Genomic DNA, 27394 nt, shown 5'->3' with positions numbered 1-27394 from the left:
ATCATGGTAAAATACTTATGATTTACAGATTCTTCAGTTTTCAGGCAAGGAAAGAGCTAAAAATAGGTAAAATCACAGTGTTTCCTAGCTATCACTCTGCATTTTTGATAGATACCTCCTAGTGTCAAACACTGCTTTCATTTTACTGATCATTTACATCTTTATCTTCTTTCTGAAATGCTTGTGCTCCTTTCTTTTTGGGCCAAAATCTGAGAATATTTAATGTTTCTGTTTGAATAATGGTCATTCCACTTCTGCAGTAGGGGAAAGGAACCAAGTTGATTTTTCCTTAAATTATTCATGAATTGCTCCACTACTTGTGTGATTTTGTAGCTCCCAAACTACACCTGATACTTGTTTGCCACCCTGCCAACTGTTTGACAAGACCCCTGTGACCAGAACACTGCGGATTTATGCAGGAGTTCTCCAAAATTTAATTTAATCTACGACTTCTTGATCTTTCAGGTAGCTGGGGTGCAATTCAGGTAGATGCATCACTCCTGATAATAAGTGATGGTGAAAGGCTGAGTCAAAATGCAGCTGTCAGCATTATTGATTTATTTAACTGATGTCTTCGAAGAAAGCAAAGTTCAGGAAAAAAATAAAAATAATAATAAAAAATCACCAATACTGCGTAAGGAAGAGGAGCAGTAGCCAAAGGACAAAGCAAATATTGACATCAGGATATCTCATTTTCCATTCAGCAGCCACCTGAGCAAAATTACTTCTGTGAAAGGTTGGCAAAAAGTCACAGAAAATTTAATCTGCCTGAGTGAAGATCTGCTGTCTTATATGATATAGCTTGGTGTTGTCTCAGCTCTGTAAGTACTTATTCCAGAAAACAGCTTTCATTACAGGCATAACAAAAGCTTAGAAGAATAAAGAACTAATTAGTGACTGGTCTTAACGAGGTGGGACTGTAAGACACAAAGGTGTGAAATTTCCTTCTAAAAAAAATAAATAATAAGAGAAATAGCATTGACAAATGGGTAGAAATGTCTCTGTGCTTCTACAAATGAACATTCCTAATCGCTGTTTAATAAACCCTTGGCTCATTGTAACTTGGAGATATCCTTTCCTATAGGATATTCACCTGCACAGGTGAAATCTGATTCCCCTGCAGAGGTGAAACAGCTGAGGGAACATCATGGACAGAAATGACCACAACCCCAAGCAAACACAGATTTAAGAGCAAATTCAACACGGGAACATGAACCAAACCCATTTTCTATCCCAGAGGCTGGATTTCCATGTTTTATCATGCAAAAAGAACAAGAAAAATGCCTCACTTCTCTCTCCAGCTCCTTGACTCTGTGATTCAGCTGCTTCACTCTGGCTCTCTCACTCTCAAACTCAGCAGTCACCTCCCGGTTCCTTTTGGCCAACTCAACTATTTTGGTGGCAGCCACGTCTCCAGCCAAACCAGACACCCCTGAAAGGACACATCAAAGCAGAGGGCACATCTCACAGGCAGGACTCAGATTCAGAACAGAGCAGGCTTTTGTTCTCTGCCACAATGAACCTGCATTGTCCCATCCCTTCCTCTCTGAGCTGTGCCAGGCACTCCAATGAACAAGTGAGGGAAGAGATGTCAGAGGTGCCAGCTGGATGGGTTGGTCCTTTGATTCAGCAGCACACCACAGCCACATTTCACACTGTGGCAATGTTTATATACATAAATCCAAATCCTGTCCAGCCCAGAAGAGTTCATAAAAAACAAATAGTACTCAATAGAGAAATGTAAAAGGAGAAATTTACCTGACACCCTAGAAGGGAGATTTAATGGTGGTTGGAGCCACATTTTTACCCAGAGAGGGCAGTGGTGGGAAGGACAGCTGGGAACAGGATTTTTTGGCATTATCACAGAAAAAGGCAACACTCAGCTTTGCCTAGTTGTTTACTACAGGAGGAGCTGCTGGAACAGAGGTGTGAACGTTTCTAGACATCAGTTCTCAAAGGTCAGGCACAATATTACAGCTGGGTGCTGGACAAGGTCCAGGAAATTTCATTGTGCCTATTTATAACTCCCTTGGGATTACACAGGGAGCTTTACTGCATGACTCTGAATCGCTCTTTTAATTAGCCACGTCACTGGCTCCCTCATCAGGGAGGGTTTGATGAGTGCCACAAACAAAGCAAAGCCCAGGCCTGGCTGCTGTGTCACCTGGTTAACACCACACAGGTGAAGCAAAGCTCTGGTACAAGTGCAAAATCAATGTCATGGCAAACAATGTCCACAGAAACCTCCAGCTCAGCGAGGAACATGAGCCTGCAACAACAAACCCTTGGTGGGGGTGTGCAGACTGAACCTGGCTGCTGTCATTGCTCTTAACTCTTTCATCATTACAGTAATCACTTTTCTCTGATATTCATGGACTGGGGTGGGGTGAGAGGTGAGAGATCACTCCCAAGTGAATGCTGAGGCCCATAAAGCCCCAGGGACATTAATTGGGCCACACAGAATAAAACTGGCAACAGAATTTGTTCCCATGCCACTGTTTAAAAACCTTGTAAAGAACACAATTTATTGTTTTGAAGGAATTTATTTTAAAAGCACTTGAATTCAATTCATTATTTTCAAAAGCACTGTTCTCATTCTTTTGTGTGATTTGTGCTACCCCTCCCACCTAGGAGCTACTTTTATCTCAGTTTTCAGGATAAATAATGGCTGCTGAGAATCACAGTAAATACTAAATTAACCAAAGCCAGGTTGCTGCTTCCATGTTAAATTGCTGGTCTTCAAGTGCATTGCACTGACCCAAGGCTTTTCACTCCCAAGCAATGTGGGGATTGCCACAATACAGAGAGGAAAACAGAGCCAAGGGATTAGCATCAGCCAGAGAAGCTGCAACAGCACATCTGCCTCCTGCTCCTGACCAGGAAGGGATTATCACCTCTCCTAAACACAAACTACAGCTGCTTTTCAAGGATTAAGGTGGAATTTAATGTTATTTAGTTCTCCTCGTTGCTGGTTTCCCCCTTCTCTTCAAGCCTGGTCATCACTGCTGTCCTGACCAACAGTGGCACCCAGTGGAGGAGGTGCAGCCTGCACACTTCAGTTGTCAAAAAACACCAAAATCACTTTAGAAGCTGAATTTTGCATTCATCCAGCATCCTGCCTGTGCCCTGTTCAGGCAGCAAAAAAAGGAGCCTGAATAAGAAATTTAACCCTACAGAGCAGAGAAAGCTGCAGCACAGCTCTTTGATACTAACAACAAGTTTTCCAAAATAATAGTTTTATGGAACATCATTATTTTGTGCCAATAATAGCAAGTTTACAGTTCTATGAGGAACAGAAATCACTGTGTACCCTAACAGAGCACAATTCTTTTCAGGGACTTTTTTTGTCACCAGCATCAAGCAAACCAACGTGGGGAGAACACAAAGTTCTGTGTTTACCTGACAGAGCCAACCTCTCCTCCTTTACTCTTTTCTGGAGCTCCTTTATTTCAAAATCTTTCTCTGCCATCAGCCTGTAGAGCCTGCAGTTCTCATCCCGGAGCTCTCGGAGCTGATCCTGCAGCTGCTCATTCTCTGCCTCAAAGAAACTGGGGAAAAATGAACCATAATGGCAAACAATGCACAAATAGAAATAAAATAATGAAACAACTGCATGATAGACGGGCTGAGCTTATCAGGAGTGAGTTTATTGAATTAGGCACAATGTCCTAAACCTCAGATAAGAACACAAGCTGATTATCTGATCTATTCAGATAACATCTTCTTAAAAAAAAATAAAATTAAAAATTGTATTTTCTTGAGCTGTCTGGGGTAAAACATCACAGAACAGGTGCATTGAGGTTACCAAATAGTGTCATCTCAGTGTTACTTACCTGCTTCTTCAGAGGAAATCAGGCAGCATTCAGCATGTGGGACATTCAGGCTTTCTTTTCTATACTTGTCAAAGCCAAGAGAAGCCAACAGAGCATTGACTATAAAGCTGCCCCTGGGGTCTTTTAAAAAATCAATGTTTTAGAGCAATTCATAAAAGACCAATTTCCCATGTCCTCAGCTGATTCTCCTGGAACCCTGTGAGCATCAGTTTGTATTGCTAATGGTGCCTTTTGGAATTCACTTAGAAACAGAGAATACTCAAAAAAACCCCTCTGAATGGAAAGAAATAGCCCTACTTCTCCTATTCTTCAGGACATTTAGCAACATTTCAAGGTTTCATCTCTCTAAGACATCCAGATGATTAATAACTTTAATCTCTTTATGGCCCTGATGTGATGGGTCCTTCAAATATAAAATCCAGGAGCTGTGGCCTCAGGGGCTGCATTCAATTGTGGAAATTCAGAATTATCTGAGCTCCCTGACATGGGATCCTTGAGAAAAGCTGGGATTTAATAAAATTACCCACTCACAGGTGACATTTGGGCTGACCCCAGCTGCTGCTGGTGGGAGATGCAGGTCTCCAGTGCTCTGGGATTCCCATGTGGAAGTTCCTGATAATCTGAAGCATCTCAGTTACCCAGATACCTAAATGAGCTGGATTAATTGACTCCTGGATTCTCATTTAACCCTAAATCTCCACTTTGGTGATGTGGTTTGGACAAAGCCCAGTTGATACAGTATGTACCTGTAAACACAACCAAGTCAGATGTCTCAATAATCATCTCAACTTTTTTATTCCAAAGTTTTAGCAAGCTCTTAGCACCCACTGGACCTGAGAGCTTTTAAATGCACCCTGCATCTGCCCATGGACCCCTTAAAGCACTGCCACAAACAGCACAGCCAGTTTAGGGGAGGATTCCCAATGCATAATTAAGAAATGCACTTGTGTTTCAAAGCTGCAAATCAAAGGGAGATCAAAGGCAGCTGCTCACAAAGGAGAAGAAAGCAAAGAGCAACGTGAGCAGAGGCAGAACTGAGCTATTCCCACATGAACCACCCAGAGGAGTGAGCAACAAAACTCAGATCCAATTAGAGACACCTGAACCAAAAGATTCTGAGCAGTTGGGGGATTAACATGGAAAAAAGGTTCTAAGCTCTTAACACACCTGAGCAGCGAAGTCTTCTGAGAGCTGAGTCCAAGTCTTGAGGAAAAGCACTCAGAGGAGGATGGACAGAAATCCCAAGTGCACAGAGCTGGAGTCTTCTCTGAGGAACTCCCCACCCCATCCCACAGTGACTCTCCCTGTTACAGAGGCTAAAATTGAGCCAAAAGAAAAGGGCTGCAAAAGGTGCCCCTTTTCACTCTCCTTCAAGGAACCAAAGCCAGGTGGAGCTTATGAGCAGGGCTCTGCCTGCAATTCAGGTGGTTTCCCAAATTGCCTGCCCTGTTCAGGCCAAAAAAAGTAAGGAATTAACTTAACTTTTGTCAAATTGTGTCTTTCCCAGCTCTTGTTACAGATTCTGCACATAATGGGGAGAGTCACTTGGATACATTCAAGTACAACAAACAGGGAAGGGAGGATAAAGAGAGAACAGAACAGGCAGAAATATCAGCTAAACACTTGTCTAAACAAGACTGGGGAGTAGGATGTGAGGAAGGAAACAAGAATTCCCAAGGCTCAGAGGAAGGGAGACTTCTGAGAGGAGAATGTTTTCTGATTGCTGCTATAAACAACAGTGACAAACTCCAATCACTGTCACTGCAGGCCATGTGCAGCCCTGTGATCCTGGAACAAGCCTCTGGTGTGCTGTCATGGGAATATTGCAGAGAACATCCTGGTGAATCCCTTCCAAAAACAAATCCTGCCTGGATTTGATCACTCACAACCACTCTGCTGAATGCACACAAGCAAAGGACAGTCCAGATCTATCTGCCACACCTGCCACGTTAAATGAGGACTTTTGAGAGCCAGTGAGACAGCAAGAGAGGTAAATAAAAAATCTGGGATGACTCAAGCCTAAAGTACTGAACTCTAAATAGCAGAGAACTTCTGGGCTTTCCTGTACTCTGCACACTGCCCAGGCTGTGCCACAGGAGCACCTAAATCCCTTTGCTCTGCCAAACATCTGAACTATGGGAATCAGCCTCACAGGAATTTGTTAAAAATCAAATTTCCATCATAATCTTCTACAGATCATCAGAAAACAATGTTGAAGGGAAGAGGACAGCTGGTAGAAGTCGTACTGGGGGCTTAATTTGGCAAATCAGACAGCTCTGGTGAGTGCATGAAAATTCCTTCACCTGGCTTCACCTCTGCCACAGAGCAAAGCCCTAAACACCTGATGTTGCAGTAAGGTAGAAAAATCACAAAGAAAAGCTTCATAAAATCAAGCCTGCTCTGTTAAAATCAGTGGCTGGTCTGGTCAAAGCTAACACTTAGCAAGTTCCCATGTGAAATCAATCCTGGTGTGAGCAGTTCATTAACACAACAATCTATTCCTGGGTGAAAACCAACCAGCACCTGTATAAACTGTTTTACATCGTTAGAAAAATGAAAACTGTCTCTCATAAACAACTTTCCCTGCACATACACCTCAGGGGGTTGAGTGACCAATAAATACAGAATAACAACTTGTTGCTTACCAATAAGTAATTGGCAAGAAAAGTACTGACCAATTGGAGTCACAGAAAAGGTCTGAAAACTGAATAAAAAGGAGTTATGTGAATAAAGAGGGAGATTTTCCACCATGAAGAAATGGAGTCCATGTGATTTATTCCCACAGGAGCAGTGCAGACACCTTTGGGTGTGTCCAGCCCCAGAGCTGCTCCAGTCAGGAGAAGCATTAACTGGGTCAGAGGGAAAGGCTGCCTGTGTCCTGGGAGGAAGAGAAATGATCTGAGCTGGGGCTTTAAATCTCTGCTCCAAAAGAAAACACAAGATTAAGGGAGATCCATACCAAAATGCCCAATGTGCTGGTAATCTTGTGATCCACCAAATCAGGATATACTGCAAAGAAATCCCAGGAAAAACTTCCCTGCAGGCCTGTGGCTTGCTCCCATCAGCTGCTTTGATGTGTCCATCTTTGGAAATGATTCCTGGAGGGAATCTATTAGCTTAAAGCTAGGTAGGAACTAACCAGCAGTTCAGAGGGGGCCCAAAAGGCTGGATTGTGTCAGGTGGCACCTGGCTGCCCCTTCATTTGTAAAATACTGACATTAAAGAGCACAGCACAATGCCCTGAGGATAATTATGGACAAGGAGAATCTGCACAGGACAATGAAAGCCCAGTGTGTGAAAACAGAAAGTTCCCACTCGGCTTAATAATATTGAGTTTCATGAGATCATAAGCAAAACACACTCCAGTGACTTCCTGAAGGAATGGTGCTGCCAGACCTTTACCTTTTGCTGGCATCTTCCTTTACATGAGGTCCTTTCTTAAACAGGTTTAGCTCACTCAGGGCTCTTACAGTCTCCTTTGTGCTGCCAGTGCTCTTCTGCCTGTCCTGCATCTCCCTCTTGGCCTCCATCACACTTTTCAGCCGCCTTTGCTGCTGCTCTTGGTAAGCCTTGAACTGGCTTTTGAAATCTTCACTCACTTTTACCTCTGGCTCCATTGTTTACTAAAAGCATAAGGAGAGGGAAATAAGAAGTGACAGAGAGCAGAGATCAGCACTGCTCTGAAAAACATCCCCTTGTGGCAGCTGCTCTGCAGCTTCTCCTCCCTGACCCTGCCCAGTCTCCCACCTCTGTCACAGACAGATTTTATGAAAAATCCTTTTGCCAGGATCTTTCCTCCTGAGAAGCTTCAGCTTCTCCATGTTTTGCTGCTGTGGAATGCAACAGGTGCATCTTTGATTGGTCTCATGTGGTTGTTTTTAATTAATGGCCAATCACAGGTCCAGCTGGCTCAGACTCTCTGGTCAGTCACAAAATTTTATTATCATTACTGTTCCTTTCTTTGTTAGCTTTCTTATGAAATCCTTTCTTCTATTCTTTTAGTAGACTTTTTTAATATATAATTTTCTTTTAATATAATCTATATCATAAAATAATAAATCAGCCTTTTGAAACATGGAGTCAGATTCTCATCTCTTCCCTGCAAACATCATCACACACCTCCTCCTTCTCCTCCTCCTCCTCTCCAGCCCTGCTTCAAATCCCTTTTTCCATACATGGCTTTTAAACAGCCCTTTAAAGAAAAGCTTTAGGGGTTTTTTTTCACTCCAGAGTTCAAAAAGCAACGTTTCCAAATGTTCCTAAACAGAGTTGTTTAAATAAACATTTTAACAGAGGAGCAGGTTTGGGCCAAATCCCAGCCAATGTGGCAGCCAGGTCACACTGGAGTGTTTGGGAGCCTCCAGCCTCCCTGCCCACATCCAGGAAAGGTGCAAATCCCCCCCATTTTTGGGTTAATGAGAGAGAAAGAAAAATATTTTTTTCCTTATGCTCCCTTTGGGCAAGACAGAAGTGTGGCTTACAGCTTTCCTGCAATCGCTGAGTGATAACATTAGATAACTAAATAAGAATATATTCATTGTTAAGTATATTTAATTATAACAATATATTATGAATATGTATTTTAAACAATAATATTGCTGTATTTTATAATATAATAAAAAGTATAATATAATAATAATAACAATATTGCTGTATTTTAAATAATAATAATATAACGTTTCCTTAGGATGACTAAAGACAGTTTTCTGATAAACTGCAGCCCCTTTCTCTTTCTGTTTGACATTTTTTGTGGGCAAAAAATCCCTATTGCACCTTTGGTCTAGAAAAACTAATATATAAATACCTCCAAAGGCACGCCCTGTACTGAGTAATTATCACAGGGCCTTTCCCACACTGAGGGAAATCCAATAATCCTGATTAATGCACCAAAGGCAGAGTGTCCCTTTGTGTGTTTTATGGGCAGAGTCACCTGCACAAGGTGCAAAGAGCAGAGTCTGCACAGCCCACAGGGCTCTGAGCATGAGGGATCAAAGAATTACTGAGTCAGTGAGGCTGGAAAATTAATTTTAATTGATTAAAGCCAATGCTGAGATTTGGAAAAAGCCTACAGAGATAAGGAGCCCGTTCCATTTACTTCAGCAAACTGGATATAAAATTTAGACAGCTTTTCTGGGTTCAGTAACCTTTGGGTTGATAATTAAATTTATAATTAGATTGGATCTCTTGATGGGTTTAGCTACTGACCTTAAAGATAGCAAAGATAAGCAAGAAACATCTTCAAAGAATAGTTCTCTCTGTTCTGAAAATATCCTAGAATTCTCAGCAGAGTGACTTTTTTCGGCTTCGTGATTTTTCTAAGAATTTTCTTTACTTAGACTGCATTGCTGATTAATTTATTATTTTATAACTTGTTGAGTTATACACTTATCTATAGGCCAGAAATGTGCATGGTGCTCAAGGTGCAGCTCCAACCCCACAATGCCACAATGGAAAAACCCTCTCAGATCCTCCAGTCCAGCCATTAACCCAGTGCCACCACCAAACCTTGTCCCCAAGTGCCACATCCATGTGGATTTCAGCACTCTCAGAAATGAAGTGCTCCACACTGAAAGGTTTGTGAAAAACGCCAAGCACTTGTTTTTAAAAATTCTGAAAGTTTAATAGTAATAAAATGGTTATAAAAATGGTAATATAATTAGAGTAATAATAATTTGGACAATTTGGATTAGGACAGTATGAGACAAAAATACAAAGAATTACAGACAGTCAGGTACTTTTTTCTGGGCAACTTAAGCCTGAGAAAGGACCCCTGTTAACAAAGGATTAACCCTTAAAAACAGTAACCTGTTGCATATTCATACACCTCATACATGATGCATAAATTTGCATAAATTCCATTCAACCACAGGATTCTGTCTGGTCAGTGTCAGCTTCTTCCTCCGAATCCTAACTGTGTCTTCATGGCTGAGCAAGGCAGGAAGAAGTTCATTTCTCCTGATAATGGAGCAATAAATTCTCTTCCTCCGTGTGAAAAATGTGTATTTTATGATTGGCTTTTTGTAAATATTAAAATGAATATTATATGTGTTAGAAAGTAATGCTGTATTAGTTCTATTAAATAGTGTGTTAAATATAGTTTTAGGTTATGAAAAAATGTTAAAATAGAAACCATGCTATGTAGGATACTTTTTTTAAAGAAAGGACTCACAGTGAGACAGAAGCCACAGGACACCTGAATCTTTCAGAGAAAGAGAATTTATTGCTCCATTATCAGAAGAAATGAACTTCTTCCTGCCTCAAAGGCACAGTTAGGATTCGGAGGAAGAAGCTGACACTGACCAGACAGAATTCTATGTGTTTGAATGGAATTTATGCATCATGTATGAGGTGTATGAATATGCAACAGGCTGTTGTTTTTAAGGGTTAATCCTTTGTTAATGGGTGTCCTTTTTCCAGCTTGTGTTGCCCAGAAAAAGGTACCCAGAGCTCTGTAACTATTTGAATTTATTGTCTCATATTGTCCTAATTCAAATTGTCCAAATTATTATTACTCTAATTCTATTACTATTTTATAACCATTTTATTACTGTTGAACTTTTAAAATTTTAAAAACAAGTGATTGGCGTTTTTCACATCTGAAAGATATTGGTGTCCTGTGGCTGCTATCTCACTGTGAGTCTTTTCTTCAAAAAGTATCTTACATAGCATAGTTTCTATTTTAACATTTTGTTATAACCTAAAACTATACTTAACACACCACTAAAAAAAATTAATACAGCGTAACTTTCTAACACAACACATATAATATTCATTTTAATATTTGCAAAAAGCCAAACATAAAATACGCATTTTTTTTTCACAAGGTTCAACACTTCCAGTGATGAAATATTCCAGAATATTGATGAAATATTCCCGAATATATCATCTAAACCATGCCAGGCTCCAGCCAGGAGGGCTCCAAGGCGGGGTCACCTGGAGCAGGTGACACAGGAACTCACCCAGGTGGCTTTGGGATGTCCCCAGAGAAGGAGACTCCACGCCCTCCCTGGCCAGACCTTCCCAGCTCTCTGCAGAAAGAATTTCTCGCCCATTTTGAGGCAGAATTTCTTGTGTTTACGTTGATCTATTTTAACTGCAAACCTGTAGCTGTAATTGCCACCACCCCTGTGACCTGCCAGGACCTGCTAGGTCCCGGCAGCGCCGCGCTGTTCCCCCATGGCGGGAGCTCCTGCCCGCGCTTCCCGCACCTCCCCCGGCCTACCCGAGCCGCGTTCCCGAGGGCACCGGGAGGGTGGCACCGGGAGGGTGTCCCCGGCTGTCCCCGGTTCCTGCTGGGCAGCGGCGGCACCGGAGTTGTGGCCGCGGCTCCCGGTGCGGTGCCCATGGCAACGCGCGTGCCCTTCCCCTCAGCGCCGCCGCCATGATGGCTCCCCTCACACACCGCCCCCTATCGCCATGCCCGCAATCCCCGCAATCCCTCCACCGATCCCGGCCCCACGAGCGGCTCCTTCTCCTCCCTTCACGGTGGGAGGAACACAAAAAGAAAAAGGCGTCGGGCCCCTCCTCATCTGTGTGGGAGCAGCCAAGGGCAGCAGGGTGAGAGCAGCTGGGAGTCAAGGACAGCACCAGGCTGGGAATTGCCTTCCCCTCCTCAGAGGATTTTTATTCTGCTCACGCCATCCCTCTGCTGCGGGATGGGAGCCCCTCGCCAACAAATCCATAGGCGAACAACTATTACCGCCACTGCTCTCTTTTTTATTCATGTTTAATCTGCCCCTGCTCCGTACAACAGGCCACAGAAATTATTACCTCCACTGCTCACTTTTATTTGTGTTTAATTTGCCCCTGCTCTGTACAACAGGTCACAGAAATTATTATCTCCACTGCTCACTTTTATTCATGTTTAATCTCCTCCTGCTCCGTACAACAGGTCACAGAAATTATTACCTCCACTGCTCACTTTTATTCATGTTTAATCTCCTCCTGCTCCGTACAACAGGTCACAGAAATTATTACCTCCACTGCTCACTTTTATTCGTGTTTAATCTGCCCCTGCTCTATACAAATTATTACCTCCACTGCTCACTTTTATTCATGTTTAATCTGCCCCTGCTCTGTACAACAGGTCACAGACAGGTAGGTGCAGTTTGTACCTTGTAACATCTGAGACTGTCACCATGGAATGTCAGCTGACAGGAAAATATGTGCTTTTTTAGAAATTGGCTTTTATTTTTTATTTCTGCTGTTGGAAGTACAAGGAGTTTGAGTGTAAAATAACTCACAGACACGGATTTTAATACCTCAAAGGTGATGGGGGCGGGGGTGCTTTTCAGATTTAAATGTTTGAAAATTTTCTGTGGGGAACAGTACTGCAGAAATCAGCTAGATCGTACACTTTAAAAGCATTAAACCACCATGTTAAGGTTCAGTTTTCACAATCTGTATTTTAAATGTTACATTTAGATGTTACTCAGAAGGACACTGTAAATAAAGTTACAAAATATCATAATCCAAGGGTCTGATATAGCAAAAATAGGGAGCCTGTGTCTTCGTTAACAATGAATAAATATAACATTTAAATAGCTGCAACACACTTATCTCTATGCTTTAAATAAAAAATATAGATGTTTATTATAACTCTCAATATTTTAGAAGTCATTTAGTGCTACTGGAAGCTTCTAAATTACAAAGTTGGAGGCAGAGGATAGAAAATGACAGCAAGGCTTTCCTGACAGAAGCCAGTTCAGACATCATGGTTTTGGGCAACAACAGCAGAAAAAAATCACCAGATTTAGGACTGAGGTGAAGGGGAAGATAGAGGGATTGCACTCCACAATATCCCTTAAAAACTGGGATGTGGTGGTGTCAGTCAGAGAGACCCAGACCCCAAGAGCCACAGATCACGTTCTGAGGCTGCCAGGTTCAGCACAGTGTACCATACACAGAAATTCTCTAATGCCATGTATTATTTGTTTTCTTCAAGAAGCCCTCAGGAGGAGCTTGGGAGCTGCAGTACACAGGCCACCACCAGGACAGGGATTTCAGGCAGCTTCCCACTATTCCTTGGGCTTCACCACATACTCCCGGAACATGGAATACAGCACCCCTGCAAGACAGGGAAAAAAAGGACAATTAAAGAATTGTGTTAAATTAGAAATAATGGTTTTCAAACTCTGAACAGTTCTCAGCAAGGCAGAATTTCCCTTCCTCCTCAGCTGCATTTTTTTAATAAACACTACAAAATTCTTCACGTACAGAGAAACTGGGCATGAAAACATACAATTTATGAAAGTGCAAATCCTGAGCTAATTCTAGTTGATTTTGTGGCCAAAGTCAAGCTTTTCTGATGTTCCTGCTGGGAATGCAGTACAAATAGTGTTTTATGGGATGGACATTTGCACACAGAGGAGATCTGGGATGTACAGATCAGAGGCACAGTGTCCCTGTGCATGCAGAGACACAAGTCCAGTCCTGAAAACATACATATATATATATATATATAAATATATACATATATATATATACATACATATAAAAAAAATATATACACATATATAGACATATAACACTATGTGTATATATACACATATGCATAAATATTGTATACATGTATATATATAAAATATATTCATATATGTATATATTGTATACATGTGTATATAAAATATACATGTATATATATGTATACATGTATATGTATACATGTATATATATATAATATACATGTATATATATATAAATATACATGTATATATATACACATGTATATATATACACATGTATATATATATAATATACATGTATATATATATATGTATACATGTATATGTATACATGTATATATATATAATATACATGTGTATATATATACATGTATATATATATACACATGTATATATATATAATATATATACATGTGTATATATATAATATATACATATGTATATATATTGTATGCATGTATATATATAAAAATATATGCATATAAATAGATATATAAATATGTAATACCATGGTCTACACAAGCTGTAGATCTTCTAATGCATTAAATTTACAAACAGCAGCATATTTAATGTCAGATGAATGTTTTCTTTTTTTGGTCTGTAAGAGGCAGAGATGCAGAACCTCACATTCCACATCTAGACATAATCAAAACTGCTACTCTGAAATTACATACTTCAATACATAAAATCAGGTTACTCCAGCAAAGCTGACTGAGCAGCAGTAAGGAGCACAAACACCCTGAAATAAACATTCTGGATGCTTCCACCCAGCCCTGCCAGCTCTGTTACCCACTGGAGAGATGCAGGAGCCTCTCCATGGTTTGCCATTCCCGAGCACAGCTCCCATTCCATACGTACCGCACGTCAGCGCTCCCACGGCGAAGCCCTGGGCTGCCACCCGCATGTGGATCAGGTGAAGGGACAGTTTCCTGTCACCTCTGTGCTTCAGCTTGTACAGCCCGTAGGCCACCACGGCGGTGAAGCCAGCCATCCCTGCAAGGCAACCAGAGCATCCCTCTGAGTGCAGATCCAGGGCACCAGGAGTGAAGGGACCCACCTAAACAAAACAGCCTGTGAACCACTGAGCTGTCCGGGCTGGAAAAGACCCTGAAGATCACTGAGCCCAACCATTCCCCCACAACTGCCAAGGGGAAACAACCCACACCCCTAAACCATGTGTGCAAACCCAGGGCACTGGGAATATTTCTGTGTCTGCTCTGGGCTGCCCTGACCCCCAGGGCAGCACTGACTCTGACCCTCATCCATGGAGAAAGTTTCCCAGACTCCAAGATAGACTGGAATCCACCAAAGTGTGCAATAGATTATAGAGAGCAGTGTGGGTGTGTCACTGGGTGAGAAATTGAGGGTTTGGGGTTTTTAGTGTGTTGTGGATGGCAGCAAGATGGAGGGCACAGGGTGTCATCCTGGGTTTCTTCTTCATGCTGCTTCTTCCTCCTTCTCCATGGGTTTGGGTGGCATTTTGTAATTGGGCAGAAAATCCCCATTGCAGCTCTGTGGGATCAGTTATTGGGTTAAAAGGGAAAATAATCCAGGTGTCAGTTCTTAATGGGATAGTTTAGTCTGAAAAGCCCTTGGAACAAGAGATTGTTGGCCATTTTGTGCCTTCTGATGAAAAGCTGCTGAACTCCCAGCAGTGAGACTGTTTTACTGATAAGAAACAATAAACACCTGAGTGTGAACATGAACTGCTGTCTCTGGTGCCTTCAATCCTGACACAGAGAAACCCACACCTGGAACCCCAGCAACTGGGACTCCCACAACCATATCCCCAAGTGTCACATCTATACAGTTTTTCAATACCTGCGTGGATGGTGATTTTACAACTGCTCTGGGCAGCTCTTTCCTTGAAGAAATTTTTCCTAATATCCAGTCTAAACCTCCCCTGGCACAACTTGAGGCCATTCTCTCTCATCCTAAAACAATCCTGTTTTGCTCTAATCACTCTGGTTTTGTGGAGTGGTAAATCCCAGCCCTGGTTTCACTCCAGTGCCACCTCATTCAATGCACACATCAGTGCAGGGAAGAGCAAAAGACTTCCATCACCATTGAAATGCCAAAAGGATTTTGGCATTACAGCTTAAGGTGTGAGAATTTCCTGGATGTTTTTCAGACAGAACCAGGGCTCCTCACACCTCCTTCCCTGCACACACACAGCCAAGACCCCCACCCAGCTGATGCTCAGACTCTCAGTGTGTGGATGCTCCCTGACGTATCCCCTGGCCTGCTGCAGTTGCTATTTTGGGTGTTGTCACATTTGGCCAGGTGCCACCAGGACAGGACAAGTCACGTGTTATTGTCCCCAGGCCGGGAGGAGGGAGGCTCCACCAGCTCTCTTTCCCAGGGCCAGGATTCACTGATAATCCTTCAGCAGAGCAAAACAGCCCCAGCTTTGCCAGCTCCAACACTGATGCTTTCACAGAATGCACAGAGAAATGCACAACCTTTTCCAATCCCATCTATTTCATTCCATTTTTAGGATTATTTGCACAGTTCATAGGTGCATGCCAAGTTTTAAGTGCTGTGTATATTTTACTGAGCAGAGCACAGGCAGTTTGTCTTCCTTGAGCTGGAGCATTACCAGTGCCACCAGAAAGCTGTAAACACTTAAATCACTCTCATTAAATCCCAATTAACAGTTTTAGGGCCTTCAGCCCAGCTCTGACACAGGTCAAAGGTGAGCTCTGCCAATCTGCTTCAGGGAACTGGAACTCCTGGAGTTCATGGTACAGCCCAGCAAGGTGGAGACAAAGTGCAGCGAGCACGGAAGCAGTGACGGAAATGTGCTGGCAAAAGCTGGGAACAGCTCACCCTGAATGACCCTGCTGCTCTCCATTTAAGGTGGCTGGAAATCAAAACGTGTCCCCCTGCTCTCCTCAGAAGCTTTTTGGGAGTCACAACAGAGAGGCTGAGAACTGAACAACTTCCTCAAGCTGGAGTAACTTAAAAGTTACTAAAAAATGCATTTTAAACCAAGCGATGGTAGCAGAGGGCTGAAACATTTACCAGACAGGCTGTCATTTAAATCCTTCCAGTTTGTATTTTTACAGCTTTTAAGTCACTTTGTAGTGGTCACATAATTTCCAGGAACTGTGCTCCAGAACAGCTGCACAACACACTCCTTAACCACTTGACAGCCTCACCTTCACATGTTTTCTAGCCTCACCTAAAAAGCCTTTCAGGGTTTGTTGGTTTGGGCTTTTTTCTTATACTTGTAGCTTCTGGTTTTTTTATTTAAGGTAATAGACCTCATTAATTTCCCCCTTTCTTCTAGGACAACCATTATGGGGAGGTAATTTCTAAGTAATTTCCTGTTTACAGAAAAAAGGTGAACAGTAATGGTGTTTCCCACATCGATTGTGCAAACACATTTCTCCATTTTTGAACTCACCAATGGGCACAAATGGCGTCTCCTTAACCTTTTTTATCAGCTTTGAGGTCTGGCTGGTCTCTGTCTCATAGTCAGGGTAAACGGATTCCTGGCTGGGTGACATTGTGGCTGTGAAGACAAAAAAACTCCCTTCAGGTTTTGGAAACCCCAAATAAAGAGAATCTTTAGGAAAAGAAAATCCCTTATCACAAATATCCAGGTAGTGAGATATAAGAACAGGCACCATGGATAGATGGTTTAATTCAAGTGAAGCAGGACTGTGCTTACCAGGAGAGGTAAGAACAAAACAAAACAAAACAAAGTAAGAGAACAACAAATTTCTGCTATCTGTTCACACCATAAGAGATCACAGTGACCCCCCTCCATAGTCAAAGAAAGCTTTGGTCACTGCCTGCCTTTCTTTTTAAGAATTCCATGCCTCACCACTCCGCTTGGCTTTTGCAGGCTGCTCCTTTATGGCACTTCTGACCTCAGCAAAGTTCACTTCTCCCCCTCATTCCCTGCCAAGAGCAGCAGCCACAGCAGCTGGGTTGGGAAGCACGAGCTGCTGCACAAGGTCAGCCCTGCCTGGCAGCTCCTCAGTCACCACAGCCTGTCCCACATCAATATAATTCCCAATTCCTGGTGGAGAACACAGAGATGTTCTCCAGCCACCATCAAGGAGTTGAGCAAGTCCTGAAGCCCTCAATAGGTGCAGACTTGTGAGGGGTCACATCAGAAGAAGTCATCCACAGGTGATTTCTCACCTTCCCCCAAGGAAAATAAAAAGCAGCAACAGCTTGAGAAGGCCTCCACTCACAGAACCATCATCACCAAAGTGAGACCATCCTCCAGAACTTCCCAGCTTTTTGTGCTGGGAATTGCAAGGATTACACCAGGACCTGTTCCCTCCTCAGTGCTCGGCATAAGCATCACTCAGTTAATGACAATTTCTGCCAGTGACACCACAGAGAGCCCTGCTAGAAAAATCTCTACTGCTATTGTTCAGTCTGCCACCAACAGCAAAACACAGCTCAGGGGCACTTAGAAAGGCTCCAGGCTCTCAGAATAAACCAAGAGGAATTTCATTAAGCAGGGGCCAGTAACCTTAGGCAGAAGAGACATTTCAAAGGTGGCCGTGCTCCCTGGTTATGCAGCATTTTGAGCACACCCATGCGAGCAGACTGACTGGTTCTCAAACCATTTCCTCTGCAAGACAAAAGGATTTGGTTTCTCTATCTCTCTAGGATTTGGCCCGTGCTATAACCACTCTTATTTGCTGAATGTAAACTATAATTTTAGCCTGACTCATTCAGAGAAGGTAACAAGAGCTGTCCATCACTCAGCAGAGGAGGAGACAGCCAGAGGTGAGATTTACATAAGAAAATTATATTAAAAGTGAAACAATTCATCCACCACGGGAAGTTTCTGTGACCTTCAGCTCAGACCGAGATGGGGCAGAAGAAACCGGGTGACACACACGGCCCGGCTTGCCCTGACCTTGCCGAACCGAGCAGGGAGGTCAGGGCACCTGTGTGCCCGGTGTCACCCGCGGGGAGGGACACTGGGGAAGGACCATGCGTGGGAAGGTGACAGCTCCCAGCATCCCTCCCGGCAAGGGGAAGGCCCTGGGTACCCCCATGCTGCTTTCTGCCAGCCCAGCTCCACGTGGGGATCCCTCCCCACTCCAGCCCCCGCACCCCACACGGGGACTGTTCCCCACTGCGGCCCCGGGCACCATCACCGCACCCCGGCCTTGTGCCCCACGTCCCCACACGGGGCCTCCGCTCTGCCCCAGTCACCTTCCCCCCACATGGGAGCCCCTCCTGGCTCCAGCCCCAGGCACCCGCAGGGCCCTGCAGAACTCGGGCTGTGTCCCCGGCGGTCCCGCCCGCCCCAGAGCCGGCTCTCACCGCGCTGATCCCACACCGGCCGGCGTCTGCCGCGCCCGGGCCCGCCCCTACCTCTTATTGGCGGCTTCCGCCCCGCCCCTCTGCCGGGACCACAACTCCCAGCGTGCCCCGCGCCCGCGCGCCCAACAACAGCCAATCCGGAGCGGGGCTGCCATCACCGCTTCCTTATACGGGCGCGGGGGCGGGGCTGGCGGTGACGTCATCGCGCGGCGCTCCGCATTGCGGCGGGGAGGCGGTGGCGGCCGGCAGGGGGCGCTGCGGGGCCCGGCCCTGTCCTCAGCCCCGGCCACAGCCCCGGCCACAGCCCCGGGGTCGCGGTACCGAGAGCCGGGCGGGGGCTCCGAGTCTGGGTTAACCCCAATACCAGCAAAACATCGGCTCCGGCAACAGGGCGGAAAAACGGCTGCTGGTGGTTCTGCGGCTTGTCTGCTTTTCGCTGCAAAAGCGTCCCGTGTTGTCACACTGTGACGTGGAGTCAGCTGGAGAGAGACTGCTGGCAACACCACGGAGTGACAGGACAAGGGCGAGCAGTTTTAAAGAAAAAGGGAAGAGCTTTAGATTAGATATTGGGAAGAAGTTGTTCCCTGGGAGTTGGTGAGGCGCTGACACAGGTGCCCAGAGCAGCTGTTTGTGCCCCCGGATCCCTGGAAATGTCCAAGGCCAGGCTGGACACGGCTCGGGTCACCCTGGGACAGTGGAAGGTGTCCCTGCCAGGGCAGGGGATGGGATTGTACGGAAAATCCCTCTGGGAAGAGGCAATGTCCATACAGGAAGGAGGCAGAGGATGCTGCAGCTTCATTCAGTAAAGGAGAGCGGCCCTGGGGCTCATCCCCGCGGGGGTTTCTCTCTCTCTCTCTCTCTCGGTTCCTTTATCCCAAACTGCGCCGCTCGCTGCCCTCTGCCTGCCCGCTCTGGCCGGGGTGCCAGGGGGGTGCAGCCTTCCCGAGCCCCCTGCCACATATCCCCCCTTGAACAGGTTATTTACCCCACAGTTTAGGAACTCAGGGTTGTGCGGCCCCATTTGGCTGGTTCAGGAGTCAGACTGCCCGGCCTCTGTAATAAACCCACTACTTGAATTTACGTAGAGACATTAAAACCTCATTTCAAAGCCATTGGCAGCCATCCCCTCTCCCTGGAATTGTTTGTATAAACATCAGCACACATCTTCCCTATGAGATGAGATGGTCTCTAAGGTCTCTTCCCACCTAAACACTATGGGAATCCATAAAATCAGGGGGTTTTGAGAAAGCTGCAAAAGGCAGGCCTCAGAGACAGCAAAACTGATTAGAGCTAAACAATAGCCAGAAGATTTGTTAGCAGAAAAACTATATAAGAAGTAGAAAGTAAAGACAAATAGAACATTGGTCTGTGTATTGAAACTTATCTAAAATAAGCTAAGGTTTTGTAACTCTCTAAGCTACAAAAAAAGTACATCTAGTGATACTATTATACATCTAGAGATATATAGTATCTACTCCAATAGTATATCTAGAGATACTAAGAAGTTCTAAGCTTAATAATGGAGCTCTGTGCATTCTATCTCAAAGCTTACAAGCAAACATTGTATTTGAAATAAGCAAGCATTGTTTTAACCAAAGGTACGTGTGCTTATAATAGTTAGAACTACTATCAATGTGCTTTTACTTTGTGTAATTGGTCAAAACACTTTTACAGTGAGTTGCAACATTAAGTTCTTGGTCTGCTGCCTGGGATGGGAGCTGCTGGCATCTTCCCATTGTCATGACTGTGTAATGAGACTGATGCTGGAAAATAAAACAGCTTGAGACACATTCATCAGCAGTCCTGTCCCATTTGTCATTTGTACATAAACCCCAACCAGCAACAAACATTTCTGAAATTATGTGAAATTTGGGCTCTTAGTCCTTTTGCTGAAGAGCTCCCACCTGATGTCAGAATCATGGAATGGTTTGGGTTGGAAGGGATCTTAAAGTCCACCCCATTGCACCCCCTACCATGGGCAGGTTCCAGATCAGGTTGCTGCCAGCCCTGTGAACTTGAAACACTTCCAGGAACGGGACAGCCACAGCTACTCTGGCTTTCCCTCAGCCTGATTTTCTTGCTGCTCAATTATGCCATTGACTCTGTTTGCCCATATTTCAGCCTTCAAGCAGACCTCGTTTTACCCCCACTCTGTGCCAGGATTTTGATGCCCAAAAACAGCCTAGAAATTGCTCCTGACTTAAACCATAATCTGGAAGAGGAAGAAGAATCCACTGGGATCCCAAAGATGCCTAAAACCTTCTCCTAAACCTAAGAACTTGTCAGAGTGAAACAGCCAAGATAAATCCTTTTGTCCCTAAGTCCAGTGCTCCTGTGTGCTGTTTGTACCTCCCCATCTCCGAGCTGGGGGAAGGCAGAGCTGCTGCTCCTGCAGGGCCACTGCCACTGACGTGTGGCACTTTGGGCAGCACAAAATAGAGCGGCTCAGACAAGGCTGCATCTCTCTAAATGTGCTGCCCATTACCCCTAATCTGGTTACTTTAATTGCCAAAGCCATTAGGGCCCTGCAGTCTGAAAGGAAACAAAAAATCGATGCAATTACCAGCCCTGAAATTGAGTTAATATCTTGTAATAAATTACAGTGAAGGCCACTTTCTCCAGTGACTCTCAGAGGCACGTTTAATTCTCTGCTTCAGGGCAGAAACTCAATTAAAAACAAAAACTTATTTCATTTTAATTGCTGGCCTAATAAAACCTCTGTCACCTGCAGCTTCCTTGTGTGTGTGTGTCCAGTGTCTCAGCTCTGTGAGTGGCTTCTTGCTCTCTGTTAATGTGTGTGTTGCACACATATTATAGTAATATAAATTTGTATATTATATGAATATATAGTATTATAGTAATATAGTAATATATATGGATTGTATTACAGTAATATATATGTATTACACTATATATTTTAAGTGCAGCAGCAGCTGATGGTGTCAAACATGGTAAATGGGTAAAAATAACAAATTTCTCTCTGTGAATCTCTGTGGATGTGGAGCTGTGGCCATCACTGCTGCTCTGCTCTCCTGTTTTTACCAGGCTGGTTTGGGGTGAATAAAATGCACTGGGAGTGGCACAGGGGAAGCCTTGGCACAGCCAGTGTGTTCCCATGGCCCTGTTGGTTGGTGACATGAGGAAACAAGCAGGAGTGTGACACCTCACCCATGCTGATGCCCAAAAACTCCTCCAATAAACCATCAGAAATGCCTTTGGCATTTCTGCTCTGCCAAGGATGAGGATCCTGCAGTATTAGATTTCCTGGAAAACACAAGTATTCTTAGAGCAGGGGCTCAGCCCTGGCAGCTGTTGCAGATGTTTTGCTCAAACAGGGTGGAGATCATTCTTCCAGCTGCCAAGGAATGATAAAAAGCAGGAAAACAAAACAAAACCAGGGCGGACATGCTGAGCTCACATTTCCCGACCGTCCTCTTGCACGAACGAAAGAAGTTGCTAAAAGCTTGGTTCAAGCCTCTGGCAGGATGGAAAGAGGAGAAGAAGCTCCTGTAAGTGCCTTTTCTGCTTCTTGCTTGTAGACAAGGCCACACAAGAAACCTGGCAAGGCTCTCTTGTGTTTTTGAGGGGTAGCCAGCTTGGGGCTGGGATTAATTACTGAGCTCAGCCCTCCCTTCCACTCTGAGGTACGGGGTGGGGATGTGGGCACCAGTGCTGGGCTGAGGTGGAGGGAGAAGGATGTGGCAGAGGGAGAAAAGGCATCTCAGTGGTCTGGGAGAAACCCCAAATGCAAATTTTGGGAGTGGTTTGCGCAGGTGTGGGCAGAGGGGGTGTGAGGGGGAAGGGGTTTATGAGTCTCGGGTGTTGCTGTGATCAGCAGAGTGTGCAGCCTTGGTTTCCTCTCAAAGGGCTGCAGTCACAGCTGAGGGTGAATTTCCTCCAAAATATGACACAGAAAAGAAATTTTTAAAAGATCATTCCCAGACAAGTCTTTTCGTGGCTCTTTCCCATGGCAGATCCCTGCTCTCCCACCGCTCTGTCTGAAATGCTCTGCAGCACTTGCCAAAGAACTGAGACAGCACAAAAACATTTCAGTCCAGCTCAAACCCATTTTTCTTTGCTTTTCAGCTGCCTGCAACTGCCTGGAATGGGTATTTAAGCCTTTTCAGTCATGGGACCACAGCAGGTATGTCCAGAGCTTCACCCCTTAGAGCTGCACACCCACTCTGAGCTCTGGGGTGCAGGGGCACCCATTTCCCTGGGTGTGTGTGGGGAGGGAGCCATCCCTAAACCCTGCACATCTCTGCAGGGACAAACAGATCCTCGAGGAGAGACTGGAGCTACACAGCCAGGCCTCTTTGGGATTGCTGGAAAATGAGCTCCAGGAAAAAGATGGGTAGCTTTGGCCATGGCTGAAAAAAAAATCTGCTCTAAGGGTACAGGTGTGTTGACACAACTTTTTGCAAAACTGTTTTTTGTTTTGCTGTCAAAAGATTAGCCTTGATTTAGAAACTCCTCATTAACCTTCAAAGTGCCAACAGCACCAGGTAAATCCCATCTCCTACTGTGTGAAATGGGCTCCTCAGTGACAGCTTTTTTGCTTGAAAATCCCAAAAACAGGAGGCTCCCAATCACTCACCATTTCCTGAAGTCTGGGCTGCAGCCATCTGTGACGCCCACAGTTCCAGGGAGTGACCACTGCAGGGGTTGTCTCATGCCTTGTCTCATCAGAAGTGATTCCAGCAATGTTCTTCCAGCTGAATCTCTCCCTCTCACCAAAATTCAGGACTGGATTCTGGTGCCTACATGCCCTTACCTTGGATGAGTCTTTGAGAAGCCTGGGATAATGGAAGGTGTCCCTGCCCAGGGCAGGAGGGTTGGAACAAGATGTTCTTCAAGGTCTCTTCAACCCAAACCATTCTGGGATCCTATGAAATCTATATTTTCCACTTACTAATGCCTTTTACCAGAATCCATGTCCTAGAGTTGGCATGGAGAGGGCTCTGTGTCCTCCAGGAGCAGGGAGATGTTCAGCATTTCCCCTCTGGGAACAGCCCCACTGACATAAAGGTGCTGCTGGCAGGTTCTTCTTTACCAAGAACTGAGATGTTGCTTTCTCAGCAGTGACCCAGGTGAATATAAGCAGCTCATAGTCAGCTGTGGTGGTGGATTTCCTGTAATTTGGAGCAGAAACTTCACTAAAAGCTTGTGGTGGTGCCAGGAGGAAGTAGTGACTTATGTCAGAGGAAACCAGGCTCATTCATTTTTAAGTTTTATGTGTCTGAGTAAGGAAAGCAGAATTAATTTTGGGGTTTGGGTTTTGTGTTTTTTTTTTATTTTTTTTTTGTATGTATATGTAGACAGCTATGCCCATGCTTAGGCAAAGGCCAAATTGTTCAGAACACAAAATACTCACCAGACAATGGCAGAAATTTAAACCCATGAAATTCCAGTACCTGAATGGAGCCTACAAGAAAGACAAAGAGGGGCTTTTTACAGGAGCATGGAATGACAGGACAAGAGGGAATGGCTTCCAACTGAAAGAGGGTGGGTTTGGACCAGATATTAGGAGGAAGTTCTTTACTGTGAGGCCCTGGCACAGGTTCCCAGAGAAGCTGTGGCCGCCCATGGATCCCTGGAAGTGTCCAAGGCCAGGCTGGATGGGGCTTGGGGCAACCTGGGATAGTGGAAGGTGTCTCTGCCCATGGCAGGGGGTGGGACGAGATGATCTTGATGTTCCCTTCCAGGCCAAACCATTCCATGATTCTATGAACTAAACATCTGTGTGTTTCAGACATGTGTTTCACATTTCCTCTGTGATGGGCTGTTTCCTGCCTTGGAACAATATTTGATCCCTTTTCCTTGCTCCTAGGCAGCCACTGGTCAAACACAAGCTCAGGAGTGACAGCAACCACCACAGACTCGTGGCTGGATGCTGCCAATTCAAGTGAGTACCCATATGAGTACCTGGATGAGGAGGATTATGGGCTCTATGGCCTTTGCACCAAAGAGGAGGTGCTCTCCTTCAGCAGGGTGTTCTTGCCATCATTTTACACCGTCATCTTCCTGGTTGGAATGGCTGGGAATGCTCTCCTGTTTGCTGTCCTCCTCATGTACATCAAGAAGAAAAAGAAGATGACTGAGCTGTATCTGCTGAACCTGGTGGTTTCAGACTTCTTCCTGCTACTGACCCTTCCTTTCTGGGCTCTGTACATTTCTCAGTGGGTCACCTGGGACATCTTGTGCCCATTCTTGAATGCCATGTACACTCTCAATTTCTACAGTGGCATCTTCTTTGTGAGCTGCATGAGCCTGGACATGTACCTGCAGATAGTTCATGCTTGGTCTCCTCACAGCTCCACGGTGTGGAGAAATTCCATCCTCCTCTTGTTGGTGATGTGGGTCCTTTCCATAGCTCTCTCCATTCCTGATGGCCTTTTCACCAGCACAAGGCAAATTCACAACAAAACCATCATATGCACCCAGGATTATGGCCAGGAACACTTATTTTGGAAAGTTGTCTTTCGGGTGATTCAAAACACCCTGGGATTCCTTTTCCCCCTCCTCTTCATGACCTTCTGCTACTCCCGCATCGCCTGTGTGCTCAACACCTCCCAGATACCCGGCTCCAGGAGAGCTCTCTGCTTAGTCCTTGCTCTGGTGGGGGTCTTCTTTGTGCTCTGGTGTCCTTACAACGTTGTGCTCATCCTCCACTCCCTGCAAGATGTCGGTGTGATCAGGAGCTGTGAAAGCAGCAGGAAACTGGACTACGCCCTGCAGGTCACAGAGAGCTTGTCCTTTGTCCACTGCTGTCTCAACCCCTTGCTCTATGCTTTTGTGAAGAAACGCTTCAGGGCATATTTGTGGAAGATCCCTCAGGCCATTTTCAGGAGAGGTGCTTTCTTTTCCATCCAGGACTCCCAGACGAGCCCATCTTGCAGCAGATACGCAGCTGAGATAGAAATGTTGAGCATCACAAATGCATCATAAATATTTACATTTTTTACATCCTATCCTGCCCATGCTGGAGTTGGTGTGAGCCCACAGCACTGTGTAACCAGATAGTTCATCCTAGCAACAGCCTTGAGATGAGGATTTTCCATACTGGGATTGGAAAAGTACATGTGGGATTCTGTTTTTGTTGCAAGTGGAATTATTACGAAAGAATTGTCCTGGATTTGCACTAGTGGAAGAAACCCAGTTCCCATCTGCAGTATGTGAGGCAGTAGCAAAAAAAGGATCAGATTTCTCAATGTTGTGCCTTAAAAAATGCAAACTAAAACTTGAGGAGAGATTCTCCTCCTCCCTGGCATGGGCTTTCCATGGATGGAATTCCACGCTCATCCATCAGGCCAGAAAGACTTCCAAGGGATGGCTTTGCTTCTCCTGGCTCTTACCATCTGCCAGATGATTTAACCAGGACAATCTCGTTTCCTACCAGGAGAAAAACAGGAAGGACTGGACACCTTTGAGCTGAGTTGTTCTCTGTCATGATGAGCTGTGGCACACGGACCTGCTGAGCAGGGAACTGTGGCTCCCCAAGGGGCAGAGCCTTGGTTAGAGATCAGTTTGATCATCAGCTGATTTGAGACAGTTTGAGCAGAACAGTCCAGACCAGTAACAATCAGAAAGAGATAAAAAGGGGGCTCAGCAGAACAGTGGTAAAGGTATTTGCCTTCCAAGATGCAGTTTGACAAGATAAAAATGATCCATGGATACCACCTGTAAGAGAAATATTAGCTTTGAAACACAGCAGAGTGAGAGCATGTCCTGAACAGCAGAGCACAGAGGGCTGATGGTCAATCCTTATTACCCAGTGCAGCTTTGAAGTTCAAGGTTCTGAGTTTGCTGACTTTTATTTCAAGGCGTTATTTACCCCAAATGCTCCTGAACCTTAAATCGTCCCTTTTCATCCTGAAAATCTATTAAGTCTGGAACTTGCCTAGAGTTTACAAATAAAATGATTAATTTAAGAGAAAGCACTCATCACGTTTATTTTATTACTACATAAGGTTACGGGACTGAGAAGGGCTTTGAGTTGATCACTGCTGTTATTTTTCTTCCCAACATTACTGCAGTGTTTTTCCAAAATGCTAAGGTTGGGAGCTTTCCTTAAAAAAACAAAGCCAGAATAAATATTTAGCTGATGCTGTGATGTGGCCTTCACTCCTCGGGTCAGGTCACTGTAAGGAACGTGGAAAGGGACAGAAGGGAGAGCAGCTGGGAAGCTAAAAAATGAAGATTGTGATCCCAGACAGAGGAAGACTCTTGGGACTGTGGAAAACTTCTGATGGGATGCTCTAGGGAAGAGCAAAGGTGAGGAATGGAGGGGAGTTAATGTCACTCTCCATCCTGCACAAGAAGAGGTCCAAGCACCAGGGGCTGGGACAGGCTGTGGTGGCAGTCTGGGTAGATCAGGGTGGCACCACCCAGGGGAGCAGTGCCAGGGGGCAGGGGGTCCCTGACATTGTCCCCAAACCCCATTTGGAGAGAGGTAACAAAAGGGAAAGAAGGGAAAGTGGGTAAAGCAGAAGTGCTGTGGTCCCTATGGGCACTGCTCCCCAGCCAGGGGCTGGATGGAGCATCTGGAAACTCTGCACTCCTCTGGTGCCAAGCAAATGCAGTGGCTCAAGCTCTCCTCACTCGTGGGGCAGCTCAGCTGCTTTGCTTGGCACTCTGACAGAGCAGTAGCACTTGCACTGTTCATTGGCAAAGCCCTCCTGGGACACCATGTGCTGTGGAGATCACCAAAATGTCAGAGACTTTTCCTTCTCTTGGCTTTTGAGACTAAATCAGCTCAGCTGTGACCCCCTCCCCTCGGTCCTGTGCTCATTTCCA

At 44.9% G+C, this 27394-nt stretch overlaps 3 protein-coding genes across 5 annotated transcripts in view; 1 reads left to right on the top strand and 2 right to left on the bottom strand.

Moving 5' to 3' along the window:
- CCDC13 (coiled-coil domain containing 13) overlaps positions 1-11126 on the bottom strand; it is a 30135-nt gene extending 19009 nt beyond the window's left edge. For all 3 annotated transcript variants that reach the window (XM_058040822.1, XM_058040831.1, XM_058040837.1), the window contains exons 1-4: positions 11056-11126; positions 7236-7456; positions 3400-3548; positions 1290-1432 (exon numbers count right to left, since the gene is read on the bottom strand). In XM_058040822.1, coding sequence (XP_057896805.1) covers positions 1290-1432; positions 3400-3548; positions 7236-7450 — 507 coding nt within the window. In that variant the 5' untranslated portion in view covers positions 7451-7456; positions 11056-11126. The remainder of the gene's footprint in view (positions 1-1289; positions 1433-3399; positions 3549-7235; positions 7457-11055) is intronic.
- An 873-nt stretch (positions 11127-11999) lies between these two features.
- On the bottom strand, positions 12000-18656 carry HIGD1A (HIG1 hypoxia inducible domain family member 1A). Its single transcript, XM_058026073.1, has 4 exons — positions 18599-18656; positions 16707-16814; positions 14156-14290; positions 12000-12900 (listed from the first exon to the last, which is right to left on the bottom strand). Exons 2-4 carry the CDS (start codon positions 16807-16809, stop codon positions 12851-12853), a joined length of 288 nt encoding a protein of 95 aa, XP_057882056.1. The 5' UTR covers positions 16810-16814; positions 18599-18656; the 3' UTR covers positions 12000-12850.
- A 3297-nt stretch (positions 18657-21953) lies between these two features.
- Positions 21954-26422, top strand: ACKR2 (atypical chemokine receptor 2). The gene is made up of 3 exons (XM_058034171.1): positions 21954-22107; positions 22685-22742; positions 24429-26422. The coding sequence occupies exons 1-3, from the start codon at positions 21964-21966 to the stop codon at positions 25544-25546; spliced, it is 1320 nt and encodes a 439-aa protein (XP_057890154.1). The 5' UTR covers positions 21954-21963; the 3' UTR covers positions 25547-26422.
- Positions 26423-27394: the final 972 nt, after the last annotated feature.

The sequence above is a fragment of the Melospiza georgiana genome, chromosome 1, assembly GCF_028018845.1.
Source record: "Melospiza georgiana isolate bMelGeo1 chromosome 1, bMelGeo1.pri, whole genome shotgun sequence".
Classification (NCBI taxonomy): Eukaryota; Metazoa; Chordata; class Aves; order Passeriformes; family Passerellidae; genus Melospiza; species Melospiza georgiana.
This window is presented reverse-complemented; position numbering and strand designations above follow the sequence as displayed.

What these genes read in the sequence shown, in the direction of transcription:
- HIGD1A (XM_058026073.1), bottom strand. Translation starts at nt 16,809, where the DNA reads ATGTCACCCAGCCAGGAATCCGTTTACCCTGACTATGAGACAGAGACC. An exon ending in GACGCCATTTGTGCCCATTG is followed by an intron (nt 14,291 to 16,706) that starts GTGAGTTCAAAA and finishes GTTGCCTTGCAG; the next exon opens with GGATGGCTGGCTTCACCGCC. An exon ending in CGTGGGAGCGCTGACGTGCG is followed by an intron (nt 12,901 to 14,155) that starts GTACGTATGGAA and finishes CCTGTCTTGCAG; the next exon opens with GGGTGCTGTATTCCATGTTC.
- ACKR2 (XM_058034171.1), top strand. Translation starts at nt 21,964, where the DNA reads ATGATAAAAAGCAGGAAAACAAAACAAAACCAGGGCGGACATGCTGAG. An exon ending in AAAGAGGAGAAGAAGCTCCT is followed by an intron (nt 22,108 to 22,684) that starts GTAAGTGCCTTT and finishes TTTGCTTTTCAG; the next exon opens with CTGCCTGCAACTGCCTGGAA. An exon ending in CAGTCATGGGACCACAGCAG is followed by an intron (nt 22,743 to 24,428) that starts GTATGTCCAGAG and finishes CCTTGCTCCTAG; the next exon opens with GCAGCCACTGGTCAAACACA.